The 13,684-nt window shown below is 43.5% G+C and overlaps 1 protein-coding gene across 1 annotated transcript; it reads left to right on the top strand.

Annotated features, from left to right (window-relative positions):
* Window positions 1-4,973: 4,973 nt before the first annotated feature.
* On the top strand, window positions 4,974-12,707 carry DRD2 (dopamine receptor D2). Its single transcript, XM_013958728.2, has 7 exons — window positions 4,974-5,258; window positions 8,196-8,305; window positions 8,848-8,984; window positions 9,651-9,841; window positions 10,735-10,821; window positions 11,459-11,801; window positions 12,514-12,707. The coding sequence occupies exons 1-7, from the start codon at window positions 4,977-4,979 to the stop codon at window positions 12,705-12,707; spliced, it is 1,344 nt and encodes a 447-aa protein (XP_013814182.1). The 5' UTR covers window positions 4,974-4,976.
* The last annotated feature ends 977 nt before the right edge of the window (window positions 12,708-13,684 follow it).

The following is a 13,684-nucleotide window of genomic DNA, read 5'->3' on the forward strand; positions in this document are numbered from 1 at the left end:
AGCAGCATTTCTTTATATATCATTTCCTGCTCTCTATTAAGTTCATTTTCGTTCTTCTCCCTCTTTGCCCTTAAGAAATGGCTGTAAACCTTGAACCTGATCCGTAGCCCAGGGAAGGCCTCTCAGGGACAGGCCTCTTGCTGTCTGCTGAAAAAGGCCCAGCTGCAGAAGCAGAGCACAGCGGTGGCCCTGGGAGACAGGAAACCATCCTGGGAGCAGTGCTCTCTTTTGGCATTGCCAAAAGGTACCTTGGTGTTAACACAGAAAGGGGGATTCGGAGCAGCCTGACTGTGCTCCCGCTTGTGATTGCTGGCTGAAAACTCATGGCACAGCCACCGCTTGTGGCTCTCGTCTTGCATGGCCTGAGCCCAGGCAGGAAGGCTAGGCACAGACTCCTTCCTTGGGAAGCCACCTAAGATAGACACTTGCTGTTCTCTTTGCTGTGCCTGGGTGTCATAGCAAACAGGAGACCCTAAACAGGGTTTAGGGTACTCTGTGACAACAAACACCATTTGTTTATATGTTGCCTTGATAACAGTGCACGGAGCAAGGTGATCAGCCAGGCTGATGGGTAGAAATGGTGGCTCGCAGTGATGCCCCAGACTTCAGATGAGACCTGCCTTCCCAGTGCCAAGAGCTGAAGAAGCTGGGCTCCGGGATGGCACCCAGTCATGCCCCCACCATTTTCCCCTTTGCACTGCAACCTCACTTGGGGAATTGCAGAAGCCAGGCACAGTCCAGCCCTGACCTGAATAACCTAAACTGCTACTGTCAAGTCTCATTATCATCATGATTCAGCTCGTGGTTATTTCATTTATTTATTTCCCTGCTGGAGGAAAAATATAAGGAAAAGCAAAGAAAAATGAAAAAGAACCTGGCCCAAAGCCCCAAGCAGCATATGAAAAATAAACAAAGCAGGTCATGGCACATCTGCTCTGAACCATGTGGAGCAGTTAGCTGATACGGCTTGTCAGGGGGAGCCGATGCAAAAATCCCAGGCACTCTGCCTGACTCAGCTGCAACACAGTTACTAGGATCCCAGACCGCAGAAAGCTGGGGGAGGAACTGGAAATAGTGCAGGACTTCTTGAATCCCTGCCGAGGTATCTGACCATCAGAGCAGCCTCCCCTCTGGGTCTTCATCCTATTTCCAGTCAGCCAACCGTTTGTACACTGGAATTCAGGGCAGGGCAAACAGGATCTGTAGAATCCCGAGACTCCGCTCTTTTAATTAGAGCTCATGACAAAGATAGCCAATGCAATTAACCATTAGGTGTTCACCTCCCTGTCCAGTGAGAAAGCTACTTGTTCATTTTAAATGACTGGAATAGGAGCGGGGTTATGTATCAGGTACTAAACAATATGATTTCATGAAGGTCCCGTTTGAGGCCTTTGTTATTTCCATTGAATATCTTGACAGATGCTGCATAGATTAGCATTAGCAAATTAGTATTATTAAAACAGATCAGATAATTTCAAGGTATTGTGTGATACTCCTTTTTAGTCTTTCTGATATTTCATTGTCATTCTAGCAATGTGGGACTGAAAAGTTGTTATTCCTTTAAGGTTGATTTAACTCGTAGCCTGAGCCACTGAGTCTGTTCCTTATCCTGAAAATCCATCTTGCAGAAAGTGTAACTGCCCATGAGGTAGTGCAAAGAGGGGAAGAGTTATAATTACATGGACTTTTTGCAGTGTATGTCATGATGCTGAAAAACTACATGGCCATATTGTCCAGCACTTCCTGGAAATGCCACTGCCTCAGGGGCACGACTTGCAGAGAAGCAGAAAAAAAGCATCACAAACCTGTTAGACTATAGGCTTTCGGTCTGTGGTACACTTCACTTGAGTTGGAAGTTTCTAACGCAGTGCAGCTGAATCAGGAGGTGAACTCAGAGATGGTTATAAAGCTCTTCTCCTCCTACACGGGCAAGCACAGCTGCAGAACAGACTCTGCCTGGACCTGTGGAACTAATCGCAGGGGCTCCTTCGCTATATGTGTCTGCTTTGTTCAAGAGGCAGGAACGTGCTGTGACAGTCAAGCAAGTGAAAGATTAATATTCAACACATAGACTGTGCTTGCACAAGTTCTTCCCTGTCAACAGCATCTCAGAATAGCTTTGGTCTTTACTGTCCTTGGAGTCAATCACAAGAATGAAGTAATTGCAACTTAATGCTGGTATAAAGGAATTACGTGGACGGTCTTGCTTTGCCTGCACATCATCGTGCACTTTGATTACATAGTTCTTTCCACTTTGCGACCTGTTTGCTGTTACCTGACCTCAGGGAACAAAATGGGAAAGCCAGAAAGGCAAACAGCACCTTGGGTAGCTTCACAAGTCAGCAGCGTCCTTCATCACATGCATTTCGCAGACTGGGTGCAAGACTGACAACAACTGGAAATTGCCTTGTCTGCAGCAGATCACAGCTCTCCGGAAGGATGTCTCCTAATATAATTTTGCTATAGAGGGCTGCTCACTGTTACTTAGTCTAGAGCCCAGGATAGATTTACCTGACTACAGTGGTGTCTAAGTAATTAAAATGTCAAACTCTATTAATGAGGACTGTGGGGCCTTGGTTTCCTGCACAGCAGTGAGAAGTGGTTGTGACCTGCAAGTTAAGAGCATATGGTAGGTGGCCTGAATATGTCCTCTGAGCCCAGGTATGTCTATACCCAAAAACACATGTGGGGATTCACAGTTGTTCGTTTCCGTACTTTTTACTTGAGCACCTGCCCAGGAAACACAGCTATTGAAATAACATGAGAAAGCCTCCTTATATAGCTTTTCAATATTTATTTTATATACAAAGAATCAGACAAGTCAGAAGGGGGGAAAAGCCTCATAACTAAATCTCCAGAGCACTTGAGATTTATTTTCCAGTTGTTCATGGACCAGTGTAGATGTTCCTAAAAAACATAAATTTACTCTGACTTTGATTTTGGACTGTAAAACTGTAAAAAACAAAACAAAACCTCTGTGCTAATATTTTTATTTTCTTTTAAAAATGCAAATTTCAAAATGCAAACACGTATACAGAAGAAAGAGTGGGCACATTAGGTCAAAATTTGATGTGATTTCTTGAGCTAGAAGCAGCTACTTTCAATAGCAATCCATTTCAACAGTAATTGCTTAACACATAATAACCTTCCTCCAATGCATCTCTATTGATTTAAATGATTACAGAACTGTAAAATCAATAAGAAAAACATAGCAATGAATCTGGCCCAGTATTTCAAAATGTGAGCAAATTAGCACATCAGTGATAAAGGAGTTGGCCTAGAATTTTCCATGTCCCCATGAAAATATCTAGGCACTAGTTAATACCCAATATAGTAGCAGTGATAAACAAGAGAAACAAAACAAGATACCTCATAACTGTGGGAGCAGCTTGTCTCTGCCCGGTAGCTGCACCGCCTAGAAGGTCCTTTCAGGATATGAGCATCACTTTCTCTGCTGATGACTCAGCAGCGAAATCACAGTGGGAAGTGCCTCATTTTATCCTGAAGGGAAACACAAGAAGCCACCTCGTTTGGCAAAACCCATCGCCCTAAAACACAGAGGCATCCTGCCTCCTGCAAGGTTCCGGGCTTCTGGTAAGGCCTCTCGGTGGCTTTGGTAGTTCACAAGGCCGTTATAGGCGCTTCAGCCATAGACAGCAGGATATAATTTGGAAAACAGGATTGTGGTGTGTGTGTGTGTGTGTGTGTGTGTGTGTGTGTGTGTGTGCATGGTGGGGTGCCCAGTCGGCTAGGCGTTATCTAACAACGTTGGACTAAAATAGCATCAAGGTGCCTTTTGATCCCACTGTGAGTGCTATTGAGTGGATTAGAAGGATTACAAGCTTGCATCCAGAAATCAGGAACATGTCAAAACCTGACTGATACCTAGGCTTTTATTAGAGGCGTAAAGATCACCCTCTCTAAAATAAAGGTATTTGCTTATCTATCTCCTCTTGGATTTTGTACTGATATTGTCCAAAGCTTTTCCTGCAGGAAGAGGGCTAAATTAGAGGAACTTTAAATAGTTTGCTTTAAAATGCCTGCATCCGTACGTAGTCTTTGCTAAAGCAAAACTTTAAACCAGCATCACACAGGGATGCAAGGGGAACCAAAGGATATTGGATACTAGGTACAGAGAGTCACTTGAGACTGCTCAGCATCTCAGAAAAGTCAGCACTAGTCTCTGAAGAAGCAGTAAATAACAAAACTTTTCTGTCATTTGCATGAATGTAAGATTCAGGGATGTAAGCAGGTCCATCGAGAGAAGAAATATAACCCATCATCCGTAAACACCTGCTTTTGTGTTTGTTTGTGTGTGTGTGTGTGTGTGTGTGTGTGTATATACACCCAGAGAAGGTTCTACAGAGCCTAGGATCAAGACGTTTTGTTATCTGCTTGCTATTTGTTTTTAAAAAAATTATGGTAATTAAGCAATTCCATATTTTTCATTTGGAATTGAGATAGACACTATGGCAAAAGAGAAAAGTTCTCAAAATATTTATATGCCAATTTTACCCCTTTGAAAAGATTTTTAAAGCTTGAGTTATATCATCCTCTGTACAAGTTTCTCTGAATTATCTCTCTGAAATTGTGAAGGATCATTTTTCAGCTATTGCAGGAGAAATGTCTGTCTTTATTCTAAGCCCAACTCTTATGGCACTATTTTAGCTCTCTGAAAGGGGTGTTTCATTTTCACCAGACACAGAGTCACTGAGGCACAGATAGACCAGGTAACATCAGCTTGCTCGAGACACCACCTACAGTTCCAGACCCGGTCCCATACTTTCCCCTTTAGGCCATTAAATATTGCAGTCTTTGCAGGGCTTACGTGATGTGCTTATGTGATGGCAGCAAGACTCTATACGAGGTAGCATATGCATGATGATTTTATTTTTATTTTACATTTTGGCCTTTGACTGTCTTTTTGGCATCTTCTCTGTGGCAGGGTGGAGCCGGAACGTGGCGCTTTTACCTTCATGGATCCACTAAACCTCTCCTGGTACAACAGTGACATTGGCAACAGGAACTGGAGCAAGCCACTCAACGAGTCCAATGCAGACCAGAAGCCTCAGTACAATTACTATGCCATGCTGCTCACCCTCCTCATCTTTGTTATTGTTTTCGGCAATGTGCTGGTGTGTATAGCTGTGTCCAGGGAAAAAGCCCTTCAGACTACCACTAATTACCTGATCGTCAGTCTGGCAGTGGCAGATCTCTTGGTAGCAACTCTGGTCATGCCTTGGGTGGTCTATCTGGAGGTAGGTGGTCCAGTTTTCTTTCACAGTACCAAATATTTCTGGTGGATGGTTAGTGAGAGGGGAGGTTTAGCTGCCTGGACATCAACTAAATGTCCAGACCCTCCCACTTGTCACAAAATGAAAATGTTTTTTGTTTTCCTAACAGTTGATCAGATTTTTCCAGGAAGTGGACTTGGCAGCAGATGAGAGGCTGATTTGAAAATTCAGAAGGCTAAACTGCAATCCGATTGCATTGAAAATCTGGCCTTTAAATACAGGGTTCAAAAGTGATAGGATCTACACAGACTACAAACTACACAGACAAACTGTGCATTCTCAAGCGTGAGAACGAATCTGCAACAACATCATGGGTGTCACACTAATAAACTGCACCCAATAGCAACCAAAAGCATGTTCTGAAGGACCACAGCAATAAGGAGAGCAGGCAACTGTGTAAGTGGGATGTAAATGCAGACCTGTTATGTCACAATATATAAGAGAAACAGAATCACAAGTGAGCTACTTGTCACGTTACTGCAGTTAGCACAACTCTTTGGTACAAAAGGCGTCTATGCTTCTGCATACAGAGCCATTTTGAGCAGCACTGTTTTGTGAAAGCCAAATATTCCCAAGACTGCCACACGTGTACCTGATGGCAAACGACTCTTGGAATGGTAAATAGCTGGAAAGAATGAAATGGCAGATTTGTACAGGAAAGGATAAGAGAAGCTGAACGGCCCTTCTTCCCCGGTCCTTTTGATGCATGGGTTGTCTGCGTTCTTCAGTCAGCTGAGATTTGGAAAGGTGGAGGCAATCCTGTACCAAAATAAATGACCAGGAGAGAATGAAGGATGGCGAGAAAGCAGAAGGCTGAAACTATATCGAATTTTCAAGTTATTGTCAAGGATTTGTTTAGAAGAGAAGATGATAAAACTGAGAGGAGAGCAGGGGGAAGAAATCGTTATCAGCCCATTAAACATTAATGCAAAGCAGAACAAACCCACTGACATGACATGGGCTGTCGAGAAGCCACAATACTAATTATCACTCTAGTTAGTTATTGTTTGTGTGGCACTTAAAAAATATAAAGCACTGTGTATGTGCTAAAGCTTATTAACATGACCACAGGCTAGTTGTGATTGCAGTTAATACCTCTGGGATTAGTTACACTTTTCTATTGTATTCCTCTTTTGCAACAACCCATTTTAAACAGAGGCTCTTTCTGTGAGAAGCTCCCACTCTCTTAGGCTTAGGTACAAGTCTTTCAGACAATCCTTGTTTTAGTTTGGAAGAATAAGATGCTTTCTTCCTTCTGGGCTTGTGTGTACATGGAACTGGCTAGGAAGCTCTGCTTCATTAATCTACCAAGTAGGACAAATTTAGCCTTGTATATCTCACTGTTGCTACGATTTTATGTTGATCGGAGTCCTGTCTGCTCTTATCCACACTCTACTAAACCTAGTCCTATCTACCACAACTTGAAGAAACATGTCAATATTTGCTGACAGAGAAGAAGCCATTGCACTGATGTGGGTTAGGGATGCTGCGATTCTTCTCTGTGCCTGCAGTCTCAAATCAAAACTGGCCAGAATCCTTTATTCTGCAAATAATTTCATGTTTTTTAGAGTCTGTGTCACAAGTTGGGACAAAAACGGATGTCAAAACACAGGAAATCCTTTTAAAAATTGGATCCATTGGAAAGAAACCTTCTACCTCCAAACTTCTGAGGTTTCCCATACATAATTGCATACATTAAGAGAAAAAACTGCTGCAGTTTACAGCATCTCCCATAAAGTCAACTATGAGTTCAGGAAACTGATTGTCACACAGGATTATATCTGGCTGGAAACCTTTGCCTTTGGGCAAAGTCTAATCAAATCAAGTTACCGATGTGACTTTGTCTTTTAAATGCTTTTTTAATCACTGTGTATTCATCTGTCACTCAGGCTTCAATGCAGTCATTCTTTCTTCCTTCTTTATGCTGCCTATGGTTATGTATATCAGAGCAGAAATAACTGAAGAATAGCTATCTTATTCATTCTATTTTCAAGTGCAGTAGGACTCTATTTATATTACAGGGAAATATACTTTTTTCACTGCATGCCAAATACAGTAGTCCTAATAATTGCTGTTAAACTTAACTGTCAAAGTTTGGTTTCAGTAGCAAGATAAGGGAAGATAAAAAGGCTACCGATAACTCAGAAGTTATCATTAGTTCTCTGTCTTTATCACAATATGTAATATATGTCAAGGAATTTTCCCTCTGAGTTAAATCCATTTTGTTTGTAAAAAGTAATATATGAGGAATTTCTTCTCTGACTTTTTAAAATAAAAAAAAAACAAAGGAAAGCTCCTGCTTTTCCATTACTTATCTTTGCTAGGTATAATTGCAAAAAAGTATCTTATGAAAGGCTGTAAATACAATTAGAGGTGCTAGGTACATAAAATTAATGTATTTCCTTTCTGATACTTCTTTGTAATGCTTCAGACACGTGTTTAAGCTACTACATAGTTCACGCTGACTTTGAGGAGACTTGTATTCTCTTATGTGATTGGCGCGTGTGAGGCCAGGTTTGTGTTTTCCATATGGGTTGCCCAGCTCAGAACACAGATTAACAGGATGGCATTGGGAAGGACGGAATCACACTAGCCCTCAGGAAAGAGCTCTAAAGAACGGCTCAGATGGCCCAGAATACTCTCTCTGCGGCCGTTCCATCACTTGAGGCCCTTAGCCTGGAAAACACAAAGCCCCTGAAGATGCTCTGTGGCAAACAACCCTGTTTGGCACAGCAATGTGATTGATTGCATGAGACCAGCTGAAACTTCTGTGGACAAAGTGTTGATCCCACTTAAACTAGCAAGTGTCTTTATAAGCTGGTGCAAAATTCTCCCTTTAGACTCTTGCAGCAGTGCACACTCAGTGACTACTTTTATTGACTATATTCTCTCTTTTTGTAGGTGGTTGGTGAGTGGAGGTTCAGTCGGATCCACTGTGATATCTTTGTAACCCTCGATGTTATGATGTGTACTGCCAGTATCCTCAATCTCTGTGCCATCAGCATTGACAGGTGAGGGCTCCATGGCAGCAAGTCATGTCAAGTCCTGTATGGCTATCAAGAGTGTGGTCAAAGTCATCTTTATATGGTCTAAATTCACCTGTGTCTCTGAAACTTGTCAATAGTGAGAGCTAGTCTTGCTGAAGTGTTTCAAAGGCTTTTGAAGCCTTTTGAGAGAGGACCTAAATAAGGGTCTGAGCAGGGATTCACTTAGTGGCAGCCACAGAAACACTAGCCTTGAAAATGTAAATAGAATTTAGGCTGTGTGTATACATCCCTATTAGATCAATCCTTCTGTTTATATACTTAAGTGATGCAACAGGCCCCAGTGGGAAGGCAGTAACTCAGAGAGCACAAAAGAGACATGTTGTGCTAAGCTGACCCTAGCCTCTTGCCTTGCAAAACAGGAAACTTGGAGATTCATGAAACCTGACTTGCCCTATATTCTCTTTCTGGACTTGGCTTCTGGACACAGTCGCTAGGTATAATTTCCCACAGGATTTATCAGCCGTGGCAGAATAACAAAAGACTGGGTTTGTTTCTTCACACTGCAGGTACACAGCAGTAGCAATGCCAATGCTGTACAACACCCGCTACAGCTCGAAGCGCAGGGTAACTCTCATGATTGCTGTGGTCTGGGTGCTTTCATTTGCCATCTCCTGCCCACTCCTGTTTGGCCTCAATAGCACAGGTAAGTGTTATGTTATCTAGGGCTGGCTGTCAGCATCTTCCTGGCTTTACTGGGTCCCAGATGGACTGCTGTTACAAAGCCAGGAATAAACACGGGATTCAGGTTTTAGGCGTATCGGAAGGCATCCCTCCCTATTTAAGGTATCCTCTCCCTACACCAGCCCAGGATATTTGTCAGCCACTTCTGGATCTGTTTCATCGCTTGTTGTTCCAGATCAGCGTTGTAGACACATCAGAACAGAGGTTATGTAGAAGCCTACATAACACTCGTTGGTGCTACCAAAAAAAAAAAAAAAACCACAAAAAACCCCACTATTATATTAACACATGTGACAAAGAAAGGCATGTGACAAAAAGCTTTATTGAGACAGGAGAGAGGAAATGGCTGTTCTGCCACCAGTTTCATAGGAAGACTGGATCACACACAGCGTGGGATTTGTACGCTTTCTGTTATAAGCCAGAGACTAGCCAGAGACCTTGGGCCTGTACATGACTCCCTGTGATCCAGGTGGCGTTCGCTGGTCTTGCACCACTTCCAGTTGACACGATGGTCCCCCCAGAACCCCTCCTTCTCTGGGTATCTCTGTGCTTTCCGTTGGAGAGAGGAGGGGAATGCTGATACTAGCTCCTAACAGCTGGGACGATGATCCTGAAATTTGTCTTCCAGATGAGAATGAGTGCATCATTGCCAATCCTGCCTTTGTTGTGTATTCCTCTATCGTCTCCTTCTACGTTCCCTTCATCGTCACCCTGCTGGTGTATGTACAGATTTACCTAGTGCTCCGGAAGCGCAGGAAGCGCGTCACCACCAAGCGCAGCACCCATCCCCTGGATTCTGACACACGGGCCCCGCTGAAGGTACTGAGACCCTCCACCTTGCTCTCACCCATCTCCATCCTTTTCCCTTCCTGCTCCACTTCCTTCCCTGAAGCACTTCCTCCTCTCCCCAAATGACACTGTCTGGAGCATGTGAAACGTTGGCTCACAAAGGTGGATGCTGTGTCCGATGCCACTGGGGAATCCCAGCTGCACACCGGGGATTATCAGGTCACACTGGCTGATGCTTCAAAAGCCTCCCTGGATCTCAGGGGATGTTTCATCAGCAGATGTGCACTAGGAACTGCGTCTTTGACCAGACCCCATTTCCTTTGATTCTGCTGATTTGGGGTTGGTGTTAAGACTCACCCCAGCCTACAGGCTTCATCACTTCCTGAGTCAGCCCTGCTAAGACAAAGAAGCTCCGTGGACATAGTTTGCTTGGCTGTTGTATAAACTACATCACTGGTATGATACCACTGAAACACAGCCGCGACAAACAGCCTTGTGAAGCACGGGATAAGTGGAGTGAGGCTGAGCGTGCTAAGTGTGAGACTGCTTGTCAGAGTGCTAGTCTAGCAGGTGTACAAAACGATTGGTAGGAACATATAGTCTCAGAGGCACCATCCCCAAACTACATCCTAATAATTGCCTCAGAAACCAGTTCCATGTGAGGAAAAGGAGGCAGAGAGACAAGGGTGGACTGAAACATGACCAAATCTTTGTAGTTTCCTTCCCTTGGTGAAAAGCACCAGGGATGCCTGCCTCCATTATTCCTTCTTCAGAGTACTTTTCCATCACTTAGAGTGCCTTAGTCACACTGATTAATTCCTGCTTTGTGCCCTATGTTTATATCTCCATGTGCCTCCCTTACCAGCTTCCCTTCCTAATTACTATCTGCTTGTGTAACCTCTGAGCTGATGCTTGCCCCTTAGGACAAATGCACTCATCCAGAAGATGTGAAGCTCTGCACAGTTATTGTGAAGTCCAATGGGAGTTTCCAAGTTAATAAGCGCAAAGTGGTGAGTGTTAAAGAGAGTGGTAGCTTTCCAGAGCATTCAGCTTTCCCCTGTTCCCCTTTCAGGATACAAAATGAATTTATGTAGGGTGGGAGAAAAATAAGCTAAGAGCAAAGGTTAACATTCAATAGAAAAATTTAAATATTCTTCCTGTTCCTTAGAGTGAAGCAGAGGGTTTAAGATCAGAGAGCTCAAAAAGCCAGACTAAGCTCACCTAAAGATCAGCTATAAAAGCCATGACATTTTAACAATTTGTGTCCTTTGATTTTCTTCTTCTCTTCATTATTTAAGTCTTGAACTGCATTGGCTTTGTTGGGTTTTGCTTGTTAATTTTTTATTTATTTTCTGAAAACCTAACTGAAATACATGGGGCATAGAGACAGCGTCTCTCCCATTTCCTAGCCTCTTTGTATAATAAAGGAATCAGCGCCCTTCACTGCAGTTCTGCCAGTCTCATCTACACAAATGTATTCTCCCATGTGAACCTTTAACAGCCAAGCATCCACCAAAAAAGGTAGAGAGCAAGAAGAGGGGTTGATCATTTATCAACAGCATCCAGCTTCACTCTGTAAGAACTGTTCATTGCTCCTCCTTGTATATTTATTTGTTTCTGTGTTGTGGGTATTTGATTCTTGTCCAGGAGGCAGAGAGTCACATAGAGGCGATGGAAATGGAGATGGTGTCCAGTACCAGTCCTCCTGAGAAGACCACTTTCAAACCAGCTGCACCAAGTAACCATCAGCTGATTGTGCCAGTTGCTTCCAATCAGTGCACCAATTCAACCCTGCAGGCAACCTTGGACAGCCCTGTGAAATTAGAGAAGAATGGACATGCCAAAGAAACCCTCCGAACAGCCAAGGTCTTTGAGATCCAGTCTATGCCCAATGGAAAGACAAGGACCTCTCTTCTCAAGATGATTAACAGGAGGAAACTGTCACAACAGAAGGAAAAGAAAGCCACTCAGATGCTAGCCATTGTACTTGGTAAGAGTGCGCTCTGGCTTCCCCTTCGTGTTTCTGTGGAGAGCCAATCGCTAGTCAGGACTAAATATTGAGTCTGGATGTCAAACTGCTTGACCAGGCATGTGACATGTAGCAGAGGTAACTTCTGGTGGAACATGCAGGAGACATAGGGAATAACTGAAAAAAAGTGTGTAAAACAGACACAAAATAGAGGTAGAAGTGCAGGGAGAAATGACGGAGGTGTAGATAATTTGCAGTGGCCTCCAGCTTCACTGGATAAATCAGAGGATATGCCTGTGAAAGCAGGCATGATGCTCCTAATAGGAAGGCTACCTTCTTTCCAGCTAGGGAAGGTTCTCATTGGTGTACAAAAGGCTCAAAACCTTGCAGCTGTGGAGCATTTTGATTGCCAAAGGACAGTGAGGTGCAGGGGTGAGAGAGCTCAGGGGCTTTCTAATATAGCTACGCTGATATAGGCAGCATAGTTCAGTATGAAAGTGGCACCTCTTAAGGCCCTAGTTTCTGTTGTAACTGATCTCCTTACATCAGCAGTGAAATCCTTTAGTGCTTGGATAATCAGAATACAGACTATGAATCATAACAGACAAACTGAAGGCATATTGCTCAGGGAATCTCTTTTCCTTTACCACCCTAAGGAACCCTACTGTTCTGATAGTCTCACAAATTTTCCAGCTTTCAGCAATCAAAGTCTGTCTCTCTCCTTTTTCCCCAGGTGTTTTCATCATCTGCTGGCTCCCATTCTTCATCACTCACATCCTGAACATGCACTGCGATTGCAACATCCCTCCAGCAATGTATAGCGCCTTTACGTGGCTTGGATATGTCAACAGTGCTGTCAACCCAATTATTTACACCACCTTCAACATTGAATTTCGTAAGGCTTTCATGAAGATCCTCCACTGTTAAAAGAAAAAAAAAACAGTAATCACATTTTTAAGAATGAGAGAAAAGAAACCAATGCCATGTGCGCACACAGACAAATGGGGAGCCATAGGGAAATCTCAAGCTCTTGTATTGGGCACAAGGCCTACAGTGTTACAACTGTGCCATGCCCCACGCCTCTTGGTCAGGATGTAATGACGACCTTCATGTGGGAGGTTCTCTCATCCCTCAAGGTGACCTTCGGACTCTGGGAGACCAATCCCTAGGGCAATTTTAAGAGCTACCCTCACACTGTGTTTAAAGCAGAAGCAAAAACTGAGACGCTCACCTGATACTTGCCTGTGGCCAACTAACCTTGAGTGCATTAAACACAGACACTTGCAGAGCCATGTGCAGGTAGTGATGGGTCACTGCCACTACTGGCTTATGTGTTATGTCACTGATAAAATCCTCACCAAAGACGAGACCATCTTTTCCGCTTTGCAATAGGAGCCAGACAGAGCTTGTGGAAACCCCATGCAATAGCTTTGCCTTCACCTGCAGCTGACTTGTCCAGTATTAAACTGCTGAGGCCTTGAGAAAAAAAAAAAGAAAAAAAAACTTTCAGAGAACCCCAGGTGGGCTAAGAAGGTTCTGCCACCTACAGATTCAATCCCTACAATAAGGTAGGCCCACAAGCAATGGGCAGAAGGAAAAAGGGGAGCATACGTCTCATGTGGGACCATTTCACCAATGTAAATATGAATAAATAGGATGAATTGAACAGAAGCCCAAGCCAAAAAATAAACAGGGAGAGAAACTAAAGACGTGATACCTTGTTTTGCATGGTATGCACTCAGATTAAATAGGATACCAACTATCATCTATCATCAGCCAGCCCAGCAGCAATTTCGGCCCACCAGCACTTCATCTCCAGCCTCTTACAAGAAGCTGCAAAACTAACTGAGGAGTGATACTGTGGTGAATGCAGCAATATGAAGACAGTCTGCCAGGTGAGGCAT

Source organism: Apteryx mantelli, chromosome 23 (genome assembly GCF_036417845.1).
Source record: "Apteryx mantelli isolate bAptMan1 chromosome 23, bAptMan1.hap1, whole genome shotgun sequence".
Taxonomy (NCBI): Eukaryota; Metazoa; Chordata; class Aves; order Apterygiformes; family Apterygidae; genus Apteryx; species Apteryx mantelli.